Source organism: Monodon monoceros, unplaced genomic scaffold, assembly GCF_005190385.1.
Source record: "Monodon monoceros isolate NGI ecotype Baffin Bay Population unplaced genomic scaffold, NGI_Narwhal_1 Super_Scaffold_18, whole genome shotgun sequence".
Lineage (NCBI taxonomy): Eukaryota > Metazoa > Chordata > Mammalia > Artiodactyla > Monodontidae > Monodon > Monodon monoceros.
Genome location: NW_021703774.1, coordinates 159,773,039 through 159,794,523, shown reverse-complemented (window position 1 = coordinate 159,794,523; position 21,485 = coordinate 159,773,039). Strand labels below are relative to the sequence as shown.

The following is a 21,485-nucleotide window of genomic DNA, read 5'->3' as shown; positions in this document are numbered from 1 at the left end:
TCGGCTCATGGTCCCAAAGCAAATGTAATCCAGGGCCCAACCTATTCTCAGGGTGGGGAAGAATCTGGGAGCAGAATGGGGGGTGCTCAGAGGGGCTCCCCACGGACAGAGGGAGGGTATGGGAGCCTCACTTTGGCCCTGGAAGAATCCAGGCCTCCTCAGACAGATGGGGCCCAGGGTGGCAGAGGGGACAGAGGGCAGCTCTGCTGAGGCCAGCACTTCCTGGGAGGCATATGTGGACATGGAGGGGACTCTGTTGGCCCGGGAACACCTGGTACCTCCTATATGCCAGCTTGTGCCAAGCACTTTCATTTCCCTCAGAGGCTCTTCACACCCTGCTCCCTGCAGTTTGCACGGGAGGAAAGTGCCGCTCAGAATGGTTGAGAGACCTGCCTAAGGTCACACAGTGGCACAGCAGGAACTATTCAGTGTTGTCTGGCTGCAGTCTGCAATCCTTCCACCACCCTGGTTCTCAGAAACGTTTCTAACTTTGCTTTCAAAGCAAGTTCCTAACAGCTCCTTAGTGGGTGGGGTGGGGCTGCTACCCATTCTACAGATGGGGCAACCAAGGCTCTGAGGTGTTGGGGCCAGCTCGAGTTACAGGAGTTACAGAATAAGTCTGCAGAGGAGCTGGGGCCAAGCCCCAGGCATCTCCTACCCACCAAACCTGCTCTGGGGTTGCTGAAAGCCCAGGCCGCGCCCCTGGGGAGCCGGGAGTCCAGGCCCGGTTTTGCATCAGGCCCTGTGAGAAGGTGTTTCCTCCTCCTCAGTGGGGCAGCCACTCTGCTGGGCCGCCGGGTTGAGTCAGCCTTAGGCCCTCACTGCTCTTCTTCTGGTCCCTGAAACTCAGCTGCAGGGGAGCCGGGGTTACCCGACGAAGGTGTCCCCTCCATACTGGACCCCTACAGGTAATACACCTCGGGGCCAGAGGGCCCCTGCCAGTGTCCCGAGGGGTGGGCACTGCCACCTGGTGTCCTGCGCACCCTGTAGGACCCAGGGGTCGGGGAGGTGGAACATGTCTGGGGCTGGAACAGCCAGACAGATGGACAGACCCTTGAACTGACCAATGGGTCTGTCCCATAAGTGTTGAAACAGAGTGGGGAAGACCAGACACTGGATTCTGCCTCTGCAACCAGAGGGGACTGCAGGGAGGGGTGTGCTGCTGGGGACCCTGGGCTCAGATACCCACAGCCCAGCCCAAGCAGACCTCAGGACAAGGGCGGGGAGGGTCAGTTCTGTGGAACGTCCCTCCACCTCCATACTCATACACACACACCTGGTGGCCCCCAGGGCACCAGAGTACACACCACAACACACAGCCCAGTCACACATACACACATGCGCACACACCCGACAGCGCTGTCGCCCAGAAAGTCACAGAACATATCACACAGACGAGAGTCCCCCACGCAGCACCACACTGTGACATGACGCCCAGACACACATGCAGTGATACAACATTCGCACCCACAAAACATACAGCCTCCCAAATCCCACAGTCTGCAGACGCCTGCTGAACAGAGACTCACAGTGGCACCGGGTAACACAGGGGCAGCCACACAGGCTCACACACCAGGCCCCAGAAGAGCCCTAAACAGTGCGTCTGCAACACCCAGGACCTGCACACAGTAGATGTTCAGGAAATGCTGTTAACATCGGTCACACAGGCATTTCCACAGTGTCACACAGGACGCCCGATAGAGACACCCAGTCCCCCCTGGGTGAGGGTGGGGCAGCAGGGGGAGAGGGCTCGCTTGAGGGGTTCGCTGACTCAGCTGGGAGGGCACAGAGTGCGGGCTGGCGGCAGGCACAAGCCAGGACCTGCCCGCTGAGTGTCCTCTTCCCATCTCAGCCCTGCCTGGTACCCCGGGAGGGAGGGGACTAAAGGGGCGGGAGGAGAGGAGAGACCGCCCAGTGGGCTCAGGCCACGGCTCTGCCCACGGCCCAGTCGCAGGCTCCTTGCCACGTCCACACGCCCCTCAGGGCTGGGCAAATGTTTTCCTTCCGGAGTCACCGTGGTACCTTAGCTGCTTTGCAGCACTCGGCCTCCACCACCAGGTCCCACCCCAGCCAGGTCCTGGGTCAGGGCGTGGGGAACCCATGTGGCCAGAGTAAAGGGGTCCAGGGAGGGGCTCCAGGCCAGGGGGCAGGGCTGGCAGCAGGGGCAACCTTGGGCTGGAGGCCTCCGTGGGAGTGGGTGCAGCAGTTACCTCCAGGGGAGGAAGTTAGGCTGTGAGCTGGGGAGGAGGCTGCCTCAGACAGGAAGGCCAAATAGGCCAGAGCAGGGTGGAGGTGAAGGGTGGAGGTGAAGGGTGGAGGGAAAGGACCCAAGTCGGGAGATTCCCGGGGCAGGGTGGTGAGCAGATATGTGTGTGCACCTGTGTGTCTGGCTGCGTGTTCGTGTGTGTGCATTTCCCATGTGTGTGCAGGTGCACGTATTTCTGCATTTAACTAGGCAAACTTTTACTAACCACCTGCTGTGTGCACAGTTCTGGCTTTGAGGATGAGGCCCTGTCCCTGACTTCAAGGAGCTCACAATCTAGTTTGGGGGATGCAGTATGTGTGTGCAAAAGTGTGTGCGATTTGTGTATATCTAAGGACAGGTCTTTGTCCCTGGACTTATTCTTGTATAGGTGAACCCACCTGTGGGTCCTTGTCTCCCGTGTGCGTGCGCCTGTGTGCAGGTTTAAGGATATGTTACATACATCTCTTGGTCTGGACATGGATCTGGGCCTATGACTACATAGGGCCCTTTATGGGGGACTGGGTATGCATGAGCCCGTCTTTATATAGGTGTCAGTGTGCATGTGTGACCAGGTGTGCATCTCACTGTGGGGAACTATATCTACATGTATCAGTGTGCGCATGTGTGTCTCTACATGTCTTTGAGTGTGTCCCTGAGTATGTTCATGGGTGTCGGTGTGCATGTGTCCACGAGTGCATCTCATGCCACCTTGATCTCAGCCTTCCTGGGCTTGTACCCCGCCCACCATGGGGGGTGTATATTTGGGCAGAAAAGGCAATGGGCTCCAGGATGTGCCCTGTATATGGGCAGGCCTTTACCTGACCCTTGCTCTGCCCCCAGGGAGCCACGTGTGCCCAGCCTGGGCGCTGCCCCAGCTGATGCCCCAGAGGGGCCACCCATCTCAAAAGGGGCTCTGGTCCCTGCCTGGCCTCCTCATGGCACATGAGCCACAGCCTGAGGCTGATGGGCTATTGGATCTCAGCTTCCTGACAGAGGAGGAGCAAGAGGCTATTGCCAAGGTCCTGAAGCGAGATGCCCGCCTGCGCCAGCTGGAGGAGGGACGGGTCAGGTAAGGCAGAGTAAGGGAGCCCCAGAGGAAGGGGCCTCAGGCACTGGGGGGCTTGGGTGACTCCCACCCTCTCCCCTACCAACGTGCAGCCTGTCAGATATCTGGGTAGGTCTTGTTTTTGCCCACTGGTCCACTCCACCCTTGGCCAGCTCAGTTCATCACCTCTCTCAGGGTGGCTGCACCAGCTCCCTTGCCGGCCTCCCTGCCTCCGGGCTCGCCCTTTCTGGCCCACCCTCCATGCTGCAGCTGGGGCTCTCCAGATCTGTCTTTAATATCCTCTCCTGAAACCTCACACGGTTCCTCGGCATCTCCTGTCAGGGGCAAGCTCCGAAGCGTGGTCCACAGGCCTCCCTGGTTGGACCCTGCCAGCCTCTTCCACCAGTAAGCCTCACCCCCTGACACACATACACAGAATGTCCACTACAGCCACTTGGGTGCTCCACAGGTCGCCGAACACACCCTTCGCTTTTATGATGTTTCTCCTGCCTGGAAGAGCACAATGGCAGAGCAGCATGGGACTTACAAGTAGTGTTTGGGGACAGACAGACACCTCCTAGCTTCTAACCTTGGACCTCCCCAGTACCACTCTCCTCATCTGTAAAATGGAGCTAACGAGCCCTACCTCATAGAATTAGGAAGGATTATACACAGTCATTTAATGAATAATAATTATTTTTCTTCTCTACCTGGAGAACTCCAATTTGTCATTTAAGAGCAATTCACATGTCACCTCCTCTGGGAAGCCCTCCAGTATTCTCACAGGCAAAGCTGGCCCTCTTACATACATCATGGCTCTACCTCACTATAGTGTACTTGCCCATTCTGGACTCAGTGACCCCACCAACCTGAGCTCCTCCAAAGCAGGGATCAAGTCTGATTGGCTGTTGTACCCCTGGCCCCAGGTACAGGGCCTGGCACAGAGTGGGTGGCAATAACGTTGATTGCATGAGTGGTGACAGCCACGCCCTCCCCCATCCTCCAGCAAGCTCCGGACATCGCTGGCAGACCCTGGGCAGCTGAAGATCCTTACAGGGGACTGGTTCCAGGAAGCACGCTTCCAGCGGCACCACCACGCCCACCTTGGCTCTGACCTTGTTCGTGCCTCCATCCGCAGGAAGAAGGGCTCCAGGGGTGAGAGGAGCTCCCCAGAGTGGGGCACGCCTTGGGCAGCCCAGGTCACCGGGTGTATGTGGACAAGGACAGAGGGCCCCTGGTTTCAGTTCCAGCTGCCCCTGGCACTGTGTGACTTTGGGTGGGCACCACCCCTCCATGGGCTACAGGAGGTGGGTGGGCATCTCCAAGGGCCAGACATCCTGAGAAGAGAGTTTCACAGAACCTCTCACCTGGGTGCAGGGGACCAGGCTCAGGGCAGCAATGGGGAGGCTCAGGCTGCTGGGAAAGAGACCGAAGAGGCACTGGAGCCCAGGTGAGGAGGCATGGCAGGGAGTGGAGGGTGCCTCCCAGTCACCTGGGGCCCATCTCTGACTATACCTCTCCCTCCTCCCAGGCTCCCCGTGGACGAGGCCCCCCAAGAGAGGTTCAGCGAGGCTGAGGTGAGTAATGAATGACTGAATGGGCTAATGAATGAACGTACAGTGTCCCTGGCATGGAGGTGGGATGTGCTGGGGAAAGAGCCCAGCCTGAGAATTAGGAGACCCTGGCCTGGGCCTCTGTCATCCTCCTCTGTCAAATGGGGGTGTGGGCCCATCCTCTAAGGGAAACTCTGAATTGGTTACTAGGGGTGGACTGAGCTGGGTGAGGTCCAAGACTCAGATGCCACCAATGGGACCCTGGGAGTTAGGTAGGGCAGGCCCTGAAGGGTGAAGGGGTGTAATGTAAAGTACAGGCCAGACTGGTCCAGCAGCTGGTTGCCAGCTCTGCCCTGAGGGCAGTGCAGAATCTGAAGCTGGAACCTCTGACCCCTTCACCACTGGCCCCCTCTGTGACTTCTACCCCTTGCTTCTTTCAGGGACCTGATTTCCCCTCACCATATGTCCCCCCAAAGGCTTCAGATCATGAGGAGGAGCCCCAGGCCCAAGAAGGTGAGTGGGAAGGTGTGTGTTGGGGGCACAGAGAAGTTGCGGGGATCAGAGGCAGCTCTAAGTGACCCCAGCCACCTGTGTTCACCTTCCTCATCCTGCTTAGGGGGCGGGTAGGTGTGGTCTCCACCGGAGAACACAGGGCAGCACTGGGGTCTGAATGGGGGTTGTAAACCAGTCCCTCCAAATTTGCTCAGGGGCAGGGCGGGCTGGGGAGGGGCTCGCTGAGCTGTTTGTGCCCCTCCCAGCCCCTGGCCCCGGGGGCGTTCAGGCCTTCGCCGCAGAGGAGGCTGACCCTGAGCTGGAGCCTCCGTCGAGGGGAGAGGAGCCGCAGCCCCCGCCTGCCCAGGTAGGCGGGAGCGGCCCGCGGCTGCTCTCAAGACCCGGAGTGGACTCTGGGCGGGGAGTGCAGCTGCGCGAGGCTGCGAGCGGTCCGGGACCGAGAGCGGTCGCGAGAGGGGCGGGGGGTTAGGGGGCGCCCCCGTCATTTACCTCCTCCTCAGACCCAGGAGGCGTCCGAGATCCTGGAGAATGGGGAGGAGGCCCCGGGGCCCGACCTGTCACTCGACCGCGTGCTCAGCAGCAGCTCCTCCACGCCCAGCCTCAACTCCTCCACGGTGAGGGGGTGAGGGAGAAGGCCTGGAGTGGGGGTGGGGTGCGCCTCCCCTCCCCGTATCCCGAGGCGTTGCCCCTGCATGACCCCTCCCTTGACCCCCGGACCTGACACTCCAGCCTCCAGGCAAGCTACCTCACTTTACCTCCCTCCCCTCCCATCTGAACTCTCCGCGCTCCCCTTCCCCGGCCCCGACGTGAGCCCCGCAGCCCGCCCTGACCTCCCCACCCTCCGCCCGCAGCTGAGCAGCAGCCAAATGAGCCTGTCCGGGGAGGCGGAGGCGGGCGCGGTGCAGGTGCGCGGCTCCCTGTACTTCGCGCTGCGCTACGAGCCTGGTGCCGCCCAGCTGCGCGTGCACGTGATCCAGTGCCAGGGCCTGGCCGCCGCCCGGCGCCGCCGCTCCGACCCGTGAGTGTCTGACCCCGCGAGGAGGGGCGCTAGGGAGCCGCTCTCACTGCCCAACCCCACCGCTTTTCTTGGCCTCAGTTTCCTCATCTTCAAAATGGGAATAACGTTCTTGGTAGACGCGGGAGCTGGGTGAGATGACTCCTGTAAAGCGCTGCACGAGGCCTGGCACGCGAAGCTGCGTTCCCGGCTGTGGCTGGGAAGTAGGCGCTGGAAGGGGCTGGAGGGGTAAAGGGGTCCCCCTTCACCTCCGGTCCTCACCTGCCCCGCTCCAGCTACGTCAAAAGCAAACTCCTCCCGGATAAGCAGAGCAAGCGCAAGACCTCAGTGAAGAAACGCAATCTGAACCCCGTCTTCAACGAGACTCTCTGGGTGAGGCCGCGACGCCAGGGCGGCCCCCCATTAAGGAACCGAACGCCCCTTCCTGCGGGGACCGGGTGGCGGGGGCAGCCATGGTGTCGTCATTGTCGGTCGTTCCAGTCCTCCATTCTAGGGGAGGAACGGCAGGGAGGCCCTCGCATTAACGCGCTCTCCAACATGTCAGTCTAGAGGTGGGCGCGGCGCTAGTCCAGACCCCCATTAATACCGTCCGGGGTTCCCCAGGATTCCTTCCAGCAAGGAGCGTGGTAGGATAAGCCCCAGCCAACACTCCCGCAACACTGAGGCCGGGGCCATCGACGCTGCTTCATTAAAGCATACCTCCTGTCCCCAGTACTCTGTCCCGCAGGCCGAGCTCCGGGGACGCGTGCTGAGCCTGTCCGTGTGGCACCGCGAAAGCCTGGGTCGCAACATCTTTCTGGGCGAAGTCGAAGTGCCCCTGGACACGTGGGACTGGGACTCCGAGCCCACCTGGCTCCCCCTGCAGCCCCGGGTGAGCAGCTGGCCCGCGCGGGTAGACCCGCGGCGCAGATCTCCCGCCTTTACCGCACTGGTCTTTCCCCCAGTCCCCGTCAGCCTCGAAACCTTAGGGCCCCATGCAGAGGTCTGTCCCTGCCTGCCGGTGGCAGGGCTCTCGGATTCCCCAGGCCGTTCTCTCGGCAGCCCCCTCCAAGACCCCGCCCCGTCGGTGTCTGGAGACTCCGCTCCCTTCCGGCCCCTTTTCCCTAGGACTTTGTCCCCACCCCCTGACGAGCCCGCCTCTCGCAGGTCCCGCCCTCTCCCGACGACCTTCCCAGCCGCGGACTGCTCTCTCTGTCCCTCAAGTACGTGCCCGCTGGCTCTGAGGGTGAGTGACCGCCGGCGAGAGGCCAAGCTGGACAGGCCTTGAGAGGCGGGGAATCTCTGTCCCGCAAGGGTGAGGGACAAGTGTCTGTCCTTGGGGCAGGGCCTGAGCCGAGCCTCTTCGCAGGCGCAGGACTGCCCTCGAGTGGGGAGCTGCACTTCTGGGTGAAGGAAGCTCAGGACCTCGTGCCTCTGCGCCCAGGATCCCTGGATACCTACATACAATGGTGAGGGGCATCGGTACTTCCCCGCCTCCCTTCCCTTCTCATGCAGTGGAGCTTCCCACCTTCAACAAACCCCTTCTGATCACCCACCCTTGATTCCCCACTCTGGGCTTTGACCGCTGAGCAGAGGTGGAGGGGACAGCTTGAGCCAAGGCCTGGAGTCAGGAGAGTTGAGGACTCCTCTGAGCAGCTGCATTTCAGTGACTGGAGCATAGGACTTGTTGGAGAGCTGAGACTGAGACCTGGGAGGTCTCAGGGAAAGCCAGGCTGTGGGGTTTGGTCCTGAACTTGCAGTTCAGTGGTTTTGAAAGTAAGCACCGGAGGAATTCTAGGGGTGCCTCCAGGTGCTGTCCCACCCTCAGAGAGTAAAATAGAGGCAGGCCAGTGAGGTTCTGAGTCCCCAGCCTTGATGCAACAAAAGACATTGTTTTTCTTTTAGGTTTTGTACTTCTGAATAATATTTTTGTCTTGCAGAAAGGGCTCCAAGGCTTTAAAAAGTTTGGAAACTACTTCTGGGGGGTCTGTGAAGGTGACTGAGCTGAGAAGTAGCAGAACTGCATTTCAGAGACATTACTCTGGGGTCCTGCGAATAGGTGTTGTAACTTTTAAAGGCAGGAGATCTGAGAGGAGGTTGGCGCAAAGGTCCCAGGATACTGAGGGTTTGAGGCCAGTTCTCAGGCAGGAGCCAGAGGACATGGACATTATGAGGAAGTATGGGTAGGACTCGGTGACTGGTTGGTTCTGGGGAGGGTGAGGGGGTGGCCACTTGACGCCAGCCCACCCCCCCACAGTTTGGTGCTGCCTGATGACAGCCAGGGCAGCCGCCAACGGACAAGGGTGGTGCGACACAGCCTCAGCCCCACGTTCAATCACACCATGGTTTATGATGGCTTCGGTCCTGCTGACCTGCGCCAGGCCTGTGCTGAGCTCTCTCTCTGGGACCATGGGCCCCTGGCCAGTCGCCAGCTGGGGGGCACACGCCTCAGCCTGGGCACCGGTGAGTGGGGCAGAGCCCTGAGGGGACCCGATGCTAGGAGGCAGGGGATTGACATGCGGCCCTGGGCACTTCTCTGTCCTTTCCTGAGCTTTGGTGTCCACGGAGAACATGAGGGTGATAGTGCATGATCTGGGAACAGGCAGGTGTTCCTTGGGACCTGGGGTGTCCAGTGTGACCGTGTCTTCCACCCCTGCCCGCCCACATCTAGGCAGCAGCTATGGGCTCCAGGTGCCCTGGATGGACTCCACACCTGAGGAGAGGCAGCTGTGGCAGACCCTTCTGGAGCGGCCGTGTGAGTGGGTGCATGGCCTTCTGCCCCTCAGAACCAACCTGGCCCCCAGGACATAGCTGCCCTACAAGCCCTACAAAACCCCTCTTTCTGGACCCCCATCTCACGGCCTGCCCTTGGCTAAAGTCAATAAAGTCTATTCTGAGGGCAACAAGGGGCTGATGTCGGCTTGGGGGTGGGAGTGTGGGGAGGGCAGTGATAGCAGGGAAGTGAAGAGGGCCAGATGAAGGAACTTTAGACTCAGACATGAAGACTTTAGGGAGCTGGTCCTAGGACTCCTCCCCATACTTCAGACATCACCAAGGCCCAAGGGTACAAAAGTATTGTTTAATAGTCTTTGCCTGCCGGCGCTCCGTGAGCTTGAGGCACCTCTCTGGTTGGTTCCCCCCACTGGGGCTAGGCTTGGGCCCTACCCTGCCCCCCACCCACCTGGCCTCCTCCAGTTGCCCCTGGGTCCTGGGGCAGGTGTGTCAGAAGCCTCTGTGTTTCCTGCATTCATCCATCCTTGGGTCTGGCCTCCCGTCTCTGATGTCCTCATTCAGCCTCCCGCGGGCCAGGGGTAACTGGCGTGGACCTTGCTCGCTGTGCCAAGATGGCTCTCCAGATGCGGCATATCATCCCTCCCCTGGGGGTACCAGGCTCAATGAGGCTCAGGCAGAAGAAGGCCCTGGGCTCTCTCTCTGGTACCCACTGTCTGCCTGATGCCCCCTCTGTCCCCAAGGGACCCTAGGGTCCCTAGAGTTTTCAGAGAGGAACCCAGGCAGGCCTGTAACTAGGGGAGTGGTGTCACGATCTGGCCAGCATGAGGCCATATGTGTGGGTTATCCCTCAAGGGCCCAGGACATACCTGATGTGTGTGTAGATGAGGTCATCTCTAGTGGCACAGGTCAGTAAGGCATGGAGGGTGAAGCTGTGGTTCAGTAGCTAGTTGTGGACAAAGACACATACACAGAAACAGAGAGGGGTAAAATCAGAGAAAGATGGGTCCAGAGACCCAGGAACTAGCTCTGTTCTACTACCAACATGCTAGGACAGATCACACTCCTTGCTGGGCCTCAGTTTTCTCATCTGTCCAATGGGAGGCATATACAAAGTGCTAATTCAGTATTGAGATTCTCTGCATCAGAGGGAGAAAGTGAGAAGAGCTGAAAGATGGGCACAGCTGGAGTCTTTGGTTGGTGGGGGTCAGGGACTGCCAATACTCGCCCCCTCACCGTCCGGATGGTGCCTGAATCCACATTCAGTTCCTGTAGCCACCGCACCAGGCCATGGTCCACTGTGAGAGCAGCTGTCAGGGAGAAAGCTGGTGAACCCAAGGATGCCTCTGCCAAGAAGCTGCCTCACACCCACCATTCGAGCTCTCCAGACTGCTCCCACTCACCTGGGGGCTCTGAGGCCAGGGCCCAGGCTCTGGCCTCCCCACTGACGCGCTGTAGGGTTAGCTGCACCAGGGCCTGGCACTCCCGTTCCTTCTCAGCCAGGACATCTCGTAGCCTGGTAGAAGGCAGAAGGCAATAGAATGGAGGGGCGTAGGTAGGGGTGAAGCTCCTGCAGAGGCTATGGGCGAGTCCCAGAAGCTGTACCTATCGGTCTCTGCTCGCAAGAGGCCCAGCTGCACCATCAAAGGTGGGGTTCCCTGCTCGGGTTCCCCTGGGAGCGGGCTCCGCTGGACTGGGGTCTCCTGCTGCTTCTGCTGGGACTCCTCTTCTTTATTGGACTCCTCCGACTTCGGTGGGACTGCCTCCTTCTCCGCCTCTGCCAATCCGAGTGGGGTGAACTCAGGCAGGGCGAGAATGCCCATTTAGGACCCCAGACATCGGCAGAGGACGCGGGGCTCTGGGCACGGGCTAGGCAGTGTCAGCCTGGGAGATATCCATTTGGTTACGCCATCCCCCTGCTTGGCGCTGGGTCAAGCCAGGGCCTCGCTGACCACGCCCCTACCTGCCCTATTTGTGTTCGCCACACCCCCAAGGATCACATCCTCGCCCCGCAGGCAGGCAGGCAGGCAGGCTCCAGTCCCCCACCCACCTGGGGCCAGAACAGCCAGGGCTGCCAGCACAGCGCGGCTGAGCAGCGAGTCCAGCACGAACATCCAGTGTGGGCGGATCTGGCGCCTGTGGAGGATCTGCTTCACCTGGAGCAGGAGGAAGGGTGCGGCTGAGACTGCTGAGCTTCAAACAGAGATGGGGCTTGAGTTGGAAAGGCCTAGAAAGTCTTCTATCGGAGGCAAGTGGGGTGGGCGGGCTTGGGATCAAAGGAGGGGCTGGGAAGCTAGGACTGGGCCGATGTCCCTTTCCCGATGGTTCTATCGGGGAAGACATGGAATCTTGCAACATCAAGTCCTTGTACATTCCCAAGCATGGGGAGCTCACTACCTCTTATTGGGCAGCCCTAACTGAGAAAGCTCCCTCACCGCATCCGGGAAGGCGAAGAGCGGTCCTTGCAGAATCTCGGGCCCAAGGCCCTGGGCCCGAAGCTGCCCTTGCAGCTCCTGCAGCTCCTGGGCCAGCTGCCGGCGGTTGGGAGTGTGGATGTGCGCCCTGAGGCAGCGCAGTAGCTGTTCCACATGATTCCTCCCCAGATGGGAACCCTGAGGAGGAAGAGAAGGTCATCAGCGAGTATTCCCGCCTGAGCTGGGGTAGATGCTGGTGGGAGGGTGCAGGGCGCGGTGGGGTGGGGAGGGGAGGGACGGGGGAGGCCTTCAGCAGGAGTCCTGTCGGTGCTCGACCAGCAGGGGGGGCCGGGGCGAGCCGCCCACCTGTTCCTGCTCCAGGCACAGACTCTCTGTCAGGGCCTGTAGCTCCTGCTCCAGTACCGTAGCCAACATGGCCCGGCGCTTGCTCTCTTGGTGCAGGAGGCTCAGCCCCGAACTCTCCTCAGGGGACGCGGGCTCCTCGGCCCCAGGCTCCTCAGGCACCCTGGGTGCAGTGAAGAGCGGCTGTTGGAGGGTGGGCAGCAACACCATCCCGCCACCTCCACCCCGGAGTTTGAATCCTGGCTTTTACTTTTATGCCCACCTCACAGGGACAAAAGAGATGAACTCAGCATTGAGAGGGCACAATAAATATAAGTAAGAGCATTTGGGAGGAGGGCACCAAATGCCATCCTTACAAGTGGTCAAAGTGCCCAAGTCCCCAAGGAGGGCTTTTTCTGGAGGGAGCGTACCAGTCCAAAACCAGATGAAGCAAACCCGCCCCAGGACCCTGGGTTCTTACCGGAGCTGGCTGGTGTCCCCATAACTGAGCCAGCGCTTGGGGGGACTGGGAGGGTGCTGAGAGGGTGCCTGAGGCCGCGGGAATGTCTGGGACTGGGAGGTCAAGTCAGCTAAAGGAGTGGGGCTGGCGGAAGGGGCGTCTGAGGGAGGGACAAGGCTGTCATACGGGGCCCCCTGAGCCCTCTCACCTCCACAGCTCCTCTGCCCTCACCCCAGCGTGCTCACTCCCTCCACCCACTTGGTACCTGAGGACCTTAGAGCATATTGGGGGGAGCCAGGGTTGCGGCTCCTCTTCCCAGGTTGCAGGAAGGGGTCCTCCAGCAGTGCTTGAGCACTGGCTCGGAGGCGTGGATCTGGCTCAAAAGTTCGGAGGAGGAAGGCTTGAGCCTCGGCTGACAGAGAACTGGGCATTGGTGGGTGCACCTTGTACATGCCCACCTGGGAAGAGGGCAGGGAGGGGACACAAGGGACAAGTTTAGAGGTGTTCAGGGCCCAGTCTGTCCCCACCCCACCTCATAAGCCAGGCCGTGAGGGATCTCACCTGAAACATGGCAGCCTGCGGGCTCCCCAGCTCGTGGAAGGGTGGGCGACCTGTGGCCATCTCGATAACAGTGCAGCCCAATGACCAGATGTCCGCCGCCTTCCCATACCCTCGTGGGCCCTGGTCAATGATTTCTGGGGCCATATACTGTAGGGTCCCTAGGACAGGAGCAGTAGCAATAATGTGCATCTAGGCTTTGCCGCTGTGGGGGTGGCAGGGGGCTCTGTCATCCTCTGGCCACCTGCATTCACCCTGAACTTTAGTATCCAGAACAGTTCCTATCACCTCCCCTGCTCATCAGACGTCTACCCTGAGTCTCCTCACTCATCTCGGGCTCTGTCACGTTCCTGGGCTCCATCACCCACAGTGGGTGCCATCATCTAACCTGGATTGCCTCATCCGCTTTGACCTCTGGCCCGCATCAACACTTCTGGGCTCCGTTCCAGGGACTAAACTCAATGTCATCAGCTATCCAAGCTCCAGTTCTAGATTCTATCACCTAACCCCTGGCTCAATCACCTGCCCCGGGTTCCATCCCCCATTAGGACTCTAACTCCATGCCCAGGAGAAACAGCATTCCCTGGAAGGTCCCAAGAGTTCTCTGCCCCACATCAGCAACCCCATTCACCACCCCACCCCGTTACCTGTGAAGGTCTCAGTGCAGGGTGTGATGCCTGCTAGTCGCTTGGAGGTACCGAAGTCGGAAATCTTGAGCAGCCCGCTGAAGGTGTTGATCAGTACATTGTCCCCCTGAGTAGAGTGGACATTGTGCTCAGCAGACATCAGGCTGGGCTCCTGGTGCCAGAACTGGACTCTATCCCGAGACCCTGACTCCTGGGACTCCCAGCCTTACCGTGCCTCTGTCAACCTCCTCCCCCTGCCATCCCACTTATCCCCCTCTGGAAGTTAGCTTCAGATCTGAACTTCTTGCCTTCTCTAGGGAACCTTCTTGATGAATTCCCCAACCCTTTGCAAAGGGTCTGTCCACTTAGTCTAAACTGTCAGCCTGTGTCTGGGGCCATATCTCTTCCTCCCCACTCCCCACCAGGGTGAGCCAGCTACACGCTGACCTTGATATCTCGATGCACGATGCGGTTGTCGTGCAGGTAGCTGAGTCCCTGCAGGATCTGGCGGATGTAGAAACTGATGGTGCTCTCGTTGTCCTGCAGGGGTCCCCACACTGACCGCAGCAAGGAGGACAGGCTGCCTGGGAAGATGAGTCCAAGGTCATAATTGGCACCCACTTACTCCAGCGCACAGCTCTGCTCAAAGGCCAGGCCATGGCCCAGACTCCATCACCCAACTGCACTGCCTCAGCTAATTCTGGGCTACACTACCCACACACGCTAGGGTTCATTTTCCCGGAGGGTTCTCCACCCCTGCTTGGCTCCGGCCCCATGCCCCACAACTCCAGTTCCATTCCCGTCCCACACAGGGCAGGAACCTCCAGGCACTTCCTCCATGAAGATCTTGAGGTAGCCGCCCTGACTGGCTGAGCCCAGATAGCGCACGATGTTCTTGTGGCGCAGGCGTTTGTGCAGAGCGATCTCTTCATGCAGTGGCTGAGAGAACCTGGGGGCAGGTAGGGAGTAAAGAACAGGCCAGCTTGGGGCAGAGATGCTTACCCAACTCCTGCACCAGCAAGGCAGGCCCCCAGGATCTGCCCCGCCCACCAGCACCCCCGCTCCTGACCTTCCGCAACTTAATCACCCAGCCCACATGCCCTCCAGACCACAGCCCGCCCTCCGGGTCCCTGCAGTTCTGCGCACAGGCCTGGGCCCACTGGGCTCGTACTCTCGCTTCTGTGAGCCAGCGCACTCGGCTCGACCACTTGGGCGTCCACGTCGCCCCCGCCCGCAGTCCCGCCCACAGGACCCTCTCAACTCGCGGTCCCGCCCATCTGGCCCGCCCACCTGGTCCCCCAGTCCCCACCGCGAGCCCTGAGCCCCGCCCGCGTGGCCTCAGGTCCCAGACCTGCTGTCCCGCTCCGGGATCTCCTTGATGGCGATGCGCGCCCGCGTGCGCCGATCGCGGCCGGCGTACACCATCCCGTAGGCGCCCTTGCCCAGCACCAGCCGCTCTCCCGACTCCGTGTACTCATAATCAAACTGGGGGGGCGGGTGAGGTGCGGGCTTCAGCTGGGCCCTCAGCCCTTCCCCCTCCTCAAGCTCCCGGCAACCCCCTCCTCACCTCCAATACCTCCCCTCCGCCCTCCGCCTCCTCTGCGGCCGCCGTGGAGTCCGGATTCTTCACCAAGGCCTGGATCAGCCCGCAGAACCTGAGGGCGGAGATCAGACTGATGGGAGGGGCACCTTGGGCGGAAACTGTCCCCTTTGCCGAGAGCACCCAGGGAACATGTCCCTTCCTTTCCCTCAATACCCCGGGCACCCTTGCCCTCAGAGCACCCCGACGCCGAAGGGCTGCGCGCACCACTGGCAGAGCCCTCCGCTGGGGAAGCACAGCTGGACGTCCTGAGCCGGGGGAAGCGCGTAGAGGAAGCAGCAGCGCTCGTCTCGCTTCGACACGCTGGAAGGGATGAAGAACCCCAGTGAGCCGGGCAGCCCAGCAGCGCCGCCCCCGCCCCCGTCCGACCTCCCCCAGGTCTCCCCTCTCACCTGACACCGCTGATGGAGGCCACCGGGAAGGTCCAGCTGGAGGGAACGTCCTGTGAGAAGAAAAAGGTCCGAGAGGGGTGTGGGGACCGGAAGAGGGGTCTGGGGATGGGGGAAAGGCTGGAGAGAAGGGCTGCATAGATGTGAATGGGGGTGACTCACCGGCGATATCACCTGCTTACCGGGCTCCAGCAGGCTCACTGTCACTGTGCTCACCGGGTTGGTACCCTGAGCCTCCAGCCTGGCCGGTAGAAGCACCTTATTCATCTCCAGGACCAGCACCTGCAGATGACAGGGGAGAGGGGTTGGTCAAAAGGGACCTGCCCCTCTCCCAGGTCCCACACCCCACGGGCCTCACCAAGCACTGCTCCCCTTGGGGAGAAGTCATCTTGAGTGGCTGGCAGGACTGTAGCAAAAAGTGGAGCCAGAAGTGGGCGTGGTGTGGGGTTTCTCCAGGAGGCTCTAGTGTGGGTCTGAAGTGCTGGTACAGCAGGAAGGTTTCCATCACAGACACCAGGTACCTGCAGACACAACCTTGTCCTCAACTCAGCCCAGGCACCAGCTAGCACTGCCAGGGAGAGTAGACTGGCTTGGATGCAGCCAGAATGTGGCCATTGGGTGCCATGGGCACTGGTCTGAAAGAGGTTCAGACTAGAAGCCAGTGGATATAGGTGCAGAAGCTGACAGACCAGGCCAGCCCAGGACCACCACAGAAGGGGCCACCTACCATATGGGGGCATTGAGCTTGTACAGCTGCTCTGCAGCCAGTGCCACCTGGGTGAGGTCATTGACAAGGATCTGAGCTCCCAGGTAGAAGCCAACATCCCAGTAATACTGCATCTTCTCCACACAGCCTTTTCGGGCCAGCAGGCAGCCCAGCTTCATGCCTGGGAGGGAGGGGCATGGGTCGTATTGAATGTGATTACAACTTTGGGCAAAGCCCAGGTGTAGGCCACAAAATTCATGTGGGCAGGAACATAGAAATGGCTAAAAACTTAGGTGTGGCCAGATCTCAGGTGGGAGTAGGAGCTCAGGCACAGGTAAGGGTTTGGGAACAAGTGTACGTGGAATTCAGTGTGTAAGGAACACAGGTGTGAGCTTAGGAACAGTTGTGGGCTCAAGGGCTCACGAGGGCCCAGGACCAGGGTGGGTTCAGGCAGAACAGGTCCAAAAGGGGATGTGGTCGGCCTCAGCTCCAGCCCAGTGTCTTCTCTCCCTGCCCTCTCCCCAGGCCCCTCTGAGCTCCTGTGGGTAGGGGATAGGGGTGCAGGATTGGGGTTCACCTATGAGCCGGAGCTCCTTGGAGTCCTCAAAGCGCTGCCCAGCGGCAATGAGAAGCACAGCTGCATTGATGCCCGAGTGGAGGCTGGGCTCTACATCAAAAGCCTTGCGATACCTGGGGTAAGGGTGGGGGGACACGGGACTGGACTGATGCCCACAGCCTCATTCCTCATCCCTCTAGCTCAGCCCACTGTCCACTCGTTTGGGCCCCTTACCAGTGATAGGCCTGCTCCCGGTGCCCAGCATCCTGGAAGCCAGAGCTGAAGAACATGTCCTTATAGATACGGCCACACATGCAATATAGGTCAGGTGCCACTGAGCCCTCAAACTGTACCAGTGGCAGCAGCACAGCCAGTGCCTTCTCCCGGTCCCCAGGCCCGTTCCTCCTAGGGGAAGGGGAAGAAGGCTGGGAACCCACTTGATGGCCCTGCCTCCACTCTCTGTCTAGGAACCCCCAGACCCTAAACAGCAGGGACCCTTCCAAGGGCCTGACAATCATGAACCCAGAATAGCAGTGACTCTGGTCAGCTCTGATCTTTCTAGAGGTAGCAATCCCAGATGGAAGTGATTTCTAGCTGCAGTGACTCTGAGAAGCAGTGACCTTGGATAGCTGTGACCACTCCAAGGGCAGCGCCACCACCCCACCCCACCCTGGGCAGCAAGAACAGAACAATAGGGACCATTTGACATCAGTGTGACCTTGGTCAGCAAATTCCCTGAACAGCAGTGATTGCAGACAGCAATGACTTTGCACAGCAGAGACCCATGTCCCCACATGCTACGACCTGAGCCTTGCTCTGCTACCCACCGGTTGAGGGCAAATGTGTAGTGGAAGCAGACATTGTGCTGCTCGGCCACGTCACAGGTGGGCAAGGCCTGCAGTGTCTCCACCAGCTCAATGATGGCTGAGTAGCCCTGCAGGAGAGAATAGCATGCCCTGGCCTGTTGGCCTCTGGTGGGTCCCATCGGCCCACAGACCCTGAGGTAAACCTTGAGCTGGGGTCCCCTCCCACCCCGACACCTCATCTTCCCACCCACCATCCTCTGCACACCTCCTTCAGGCCCAGCAGGTAGTGTAGGCACCACACCTTACGCGGTGAACCCACTGTGTGCCCCAGCCTCCCAGCTGCCCTGGGAGACAAGATCGTCCCCTATTACAGACGAGGAAACCGAGGCTCAGAGACGTCAGATAATTTGTTCAAAGCCACCAGTGAGCAAGTGAGTCCAGGAGCTGGACCCGGGCTTGTCCGACACTGAATGCCGCTGCCCTCACTGCCCGCCTCTCTGAGCACCACACACCTGCACGTCACGGTAGGAGAGCAGCAGGTTGATGATGATGTCAGGGCTGAGCAGCTCTACGCTGTCCAGTCTCCGCTGCAGGCGAGCCAGCTCCTGCCGCAGCTGCTGCCCGCTGAACCGCTCCCGCGCCTGCCGGATGTCCCGCCGCATGGTCTCCCGGAAATAGCCACTAACGTCCACGGCAGGGGAGGGGGGGAGAGAGAATGGCCGGGCTCGCCCTTCAGCCCCAGCCCCCTGTACCCTCACCAGCCTCCTCCTGGTGCACCTGCTGAGGGCCCCCATTACCAGGAGTCCGTGGGCGTGGTCTCCAGCAGGCGGGCAAGCCGGCCCACCAGGGGTGTGAGCAGCACCTCGGTGCCCACCCCAGCCTGTACCAGGCCGTCAGCCAGGCCCCTCAGGAGGCCCGCATCTCCACATAGCACCCGACCAGTGGCTGTCACCACATAGGGGATCAGCGTGTAGCTGCCAACGCAATCCTGGTAGGAGGGAGGTGGGAATCAGTGGAGGTCAGTACCAGGTGAGAGAGGGGCAGTGAGGGGGTCAGAGGTCAGCACCAGTGGGGACTAAAATAGCAGGGAAGGGGCACACTTCATGAAGGGAGACCACAGGGAACAAAGGGTCACATGGATGTCAGGGGGCACTAGGGAGGTCAGAGAGGAATGAGGAGGCCAGGAAAGATAGTGGAGGTCAGAGGTCATAATGGAGGTCAAAGGGCATATTGCAGTAGGGGTGGTTTCTGCTCACCGAGTTCTTCTGGAAAATGTCCTCCTGCAGGGGACAGACATTCAGACACTGGTGTTCTGAGTAGGGCCACCCCAGCTTTGTGCCGGCCCCCACCAGCCCGCTGGCCACCTACCCGCAGGGCCTGCAGGTCAGGGAGGTCGGCCTGGGAGCAGAGGAGCACGTTGTTGGTCATGCTGAAGCTCTCCCGTACACCCAGGTGGTAGAACAGGGAGGGCTGCGCCAGGGAGCTGCTCACCTCCAGCACCACCACATCTGCGGGCACACGGGTGGGGGCCCTGAGCCCTGAAGCCCAGCTTGTGGGGAAGGAGCCTGGGGATCCATCCTGGCTCAGCCTGCCTTCCCATTGTGACTCCAGCAGGGCCTCGGTTTCCCCCTTTTAGGGTCCCTCTGGCTCATACAGAAATTATATCTACAGTATTGCAAGGAAAGGAGTGGAGCTCCCCGGGCTATGACTCACATCCCACTGTTCAGAGCCTGCGGACGCTGGGCACAGAGAAGGGGAAGCTGTGCACCAGTCTGGAGCCTGTTCCAGGCCATCTGAGAGGCAGGAGTTGTGCAAAGATAAAAGTCCCCTTCCCTGGGTTCTCAACCCAGTCTCTTGAAAGGGGCTGGCACAAGCAGTGTGCTGTGTGTATACACATGTGTATACACACATGCCCTGTGTGTGTACGAACACTGTGCCTCTGTGTGTGTGTGTATGTGTGTGTGTGTGTGTGTGTGTGTGTGCAGCTTGCTGTGTCTGTATCTCTGTGTGTGATACTGTCTGCGACAGTTTATGTGAATCAAGATATGTACGATTTGTGACTCTGTGTGTCTCTGTCCTCAAGGTCGAGTCAGCCTTCATTTTTAGGCTGAGGTTTTATGGACATCCTGCAAGTACGGTTCCTGGACTCTTGGATGAACAAATAAGTATCGGGGGCGGGGCGTCCGGGATGGCGAGAGGGTGGGGTGACCCGCACGGGAATAGCCGCCTTCTGGTCCCGCCCCCGAACGACCCTGCTCCGCCTCCAACGCCCCCCCCGCAAGCTCGGCGCATTCTCTCGGAACTACTGGGGTCTCATAACCCAAGCTCCCTCGCCTCGAATCCAGTGCAGTTGGGCAGTTGGTCCCCTTCACTTCTCTTTCTGCCTCTCCAGCCGGATCCTCGGAGGTAGTATGCTAGGACCCCTGAATTCCAGGCCCACATGTTACGGCTCCTTTCCCCAGTCCAAGTTCCACCTCCCAGGATTCTCCGTCATGAGATCCGTGCGAGATCATCCCGAGGCTGAGTTCTCCAATCCCACTCCTGAGATACCACACCCTGCCCCGCTCCCAGCCTCTCCCTAGGCACGGTGACGACTCCAGAGTGCTTAAGCTCCAACCCTGAACCACGAGCCAGGCCTGGATCCGCTAAATCCCTGCCCGAGTCCAGCCGTGCTCCAGATCCCCTAAACTCCACTTTTATCACGGCCCCGCCTCGAGCCCCTAGTCTTCAGCTCACTTTATGCCCGCATAGCCCCCTACACCCCACACCTCGGGATCTCCCGGGAGTCGCCAAGCCACGTCCCTTAGGCTCCTCCCCAGACCCTAAGCCCCGCCCCAGCGCCCCGTCCCTCCCCCAGGAGCGCTCACCCGCGTTGTAGAAGGAATCGAGCGCTGAGGTGTCTCCCAGCGCCAGGGTCCCAAAAGGCAGGCTGCGCAGCTGAGGTCGTGGCCGCGGTCCGGAGAGCTGCGCGCAGGCCTCACGCAGGCAGCTCAGAGGCAGCGGCTCCGCCTCGGCTCCAGTCTCGGGTTCCGCCAAGGGCTGCGGCTCCCGGGTCAACACGTAGACCACGCTAAGCGGCCGGCTTCTCGCGCAGCCCCGGCCCGGGGACGCCGCGAGCGGCCGGCCCCGGCTCAGCGCCTCGGCCAGCGGGTCCTGCCAGCAGCTGCCGGCGCGCTCCGCGGCTCCGGACCTCAGGCACTGCCCCGCCATGCGGGGGCGCTCGGGCGTCTGGCGCCGGGCTTTGGGCACCCAGGGCGGGACAGGAGCCAGAGACAACAGATACCGGGATCTCGGGATCGGGAATCAGGTCAGGATCGGGAATCTCCTACGGGATCTGAAGATCTGGAGATCTGGAGATCCGGAGTCCGGCCGGAGGTCCTGTTTGGGAATCTGGTGTCCAGGGCGAAATCCGGCCTCTGACTTGTAAGGTCCTGAGGATCTGAAATCGGGGATTGGGGTCCAGGGAATCTTGGGCGTCCGGTGATCCGCGCGACTCAGAGTCACGTGGGGGAATCCCGAGAATCGGTCAGGCAGTGCTCACCACCCGGATTCCGCAGGAGAGCGCCGGCAGTCGCTCTCTCCTGCCCTCACATGTACACAGGCCGGGCCCAGCCCTTTCCTGGACGACAGGGAAAGCTCCACCCTCGGCCCTGGGGCAGCACCGCTCCCTAGCGGCCTGGGACTCGGCCTCTTCCCTCCCTCCTCTCCCGCCACAACCTCTGAGACAGGCCGCTTCCGGAACAGCCTGTGCCCCTGTGCACGCCAACCGCTGTGGACTGCTCACAGCAGGCACTCGTAAGATGTGTGCCCAGGGGACTTCTCTGGTGGTCCAGTGGCTGAGACTCCGCGCTCCCAATGTAGGGGGCCCAGGTTTGATCCCTGGTCGGGGAACGAGATCCCACATGCCACAACTAAGAGTTCGCATGCCACAACTAAAAGATCCCACAT

General features: G+C 60.5%; 2 protein-coding genes across 2 annotated transcripts; one reads left to right on the top strand and one right to left on the bottom strand.

Moving 5' to 3' along the window:
* The first annotated feature begins 781 nt into the window (after positions 1 to 781).
* SYTL1 (synaptotagmin like 1) lies at positions 782 to 9,253 on the top strand. Its single transcript, XM_029231137.1, has 15 exons — positions 782 to 908; positions 3,086 to 3,314; positions 4,297 to 4,445; positions 4,668 to 4,740; positions 4,822 to 4,867; positions 5,284 to 5,356; positions 5,602 to 5,702; positions 5,857 to 5,970; positions 6,208 to 6,374; positions 6,647 to 6,743; positions 7,084 to 7,242; positions 7,518 to 7,596; positions 7,720 to 7,819; positions 8,608 to 8,813; positions 9,022 to 9,253. Exons 2-15 carry the CDS (start codon positions 3,124 to 3,126, stop codon positions 9,159 to 9,161), a joined length of 1,695 nt encoding a protein of 564 aa, XP_029086970.1. The 5' UTR covers positions 782 to 908; positions 3,086 to 3,123; the 3' UTR covers positions 9,162 to 9,253.
* Positions 9,254 to 9,418: 165 nt separating this feature from the next.
* Positions 9,419 to 21,109, bottom strand: MAP3K6 (mitogen-activated protein kinase kinase kinase 6). The gene is made up of 29 exons (XM_029231211.1): positions 20,405 to 21,109; positions 18,906 to 19,045; positions 18,794 to 18,817; positions 18,335 to 18,525; positions 18,050 to 18,218; positions 17,559 to 17,665; positions 16,966 to 17,136; positions 16,753 to 16,865; positions 16,197 to 16,356; positions 15,828 to 15,990; positions 15,632 to 15,751; positions 15,473 to 15,522; positions 15,288 to 15,383; positions 15,048 to 15,135; positions 14,832 to 14,965; positions 14,302 to 14,429; positions 13,928 to 14,064; positions 13,502 to 13,607; positions 12,858 to 13,015; positions 12,562 to 12,754; positions 12,318 to 12,456; positions 11,861 to 12,020; positions 11,516 to 11,692; positions 11,131 to 11,236; positions 10,686 to 10,857; positions 10,484 to 10,596; positions 10,317 to 10,390; positions 9,950 to 10,026; positions 9,419 to 9,727 (listed from the first exon to the last, which is right to left on the bottom strand). The coding sequence occupies exons 1-29, from the start codon at positions 20,745 to 20,747 to the stop codon at positions 9,637 to 9,639; spliced, it is 3,900 nt and encodes a 1,299-aa protein (XP_029087044.1). The 5' UTR covers positions 20,748 to 21,109; the 3' UTR covers positions 9,419 to 9,636.
* Positions 21,110 to 21,485: the final 376 nt, after the last annotated feature.

Bases quoted from the DNA above. Each gene is read 5' to 3' on its own strand.
- SYTL1 (XM_029231137.1), top strand. From the start codon at position 3,124: ATGCCCCAGAGGGGCCACCCATCTCAAAAGGGGCTCTGGTCCCTGCCT. The intron at 4,868-5,283 runs GTGAGTAATGAA...TGCTTCTTTCAG, and splicing joins AGAGGTTCAGCGAGGCTGAG to GGACCTGATTTCCCCTCACC. The intron at 6,744-7,083 runs GTGAGGCCGCGA...TCCTGTCCCCAG, and splicing joins TCTTCAACGAGACTCTCTGG to TACTCTGTCCCGCAGGCCGA.
- MAP3K6 (XM_029231211.1), bottom strand. From the start codon at position 20,747: ATGGCGGGGCAGTGCCTGAGGTCCGGAGCCGCGGAGCGCGCCGGCAGC. The intron at 18,526-18,793 runs GTGAGCAGAAAC...CCCTCCTACCAG, and splicing joins ACATTTTCCAGAAGAACTCG to GATTGCGTTGGCAGCTACAC. The intron at 10,027-10,316 runs GTGAGGGGGCGA...GTCCACAACTAG, and splicing joins ATTCAGGCACCATCCGGACG to CTACTGAACCACAGCTTCAC.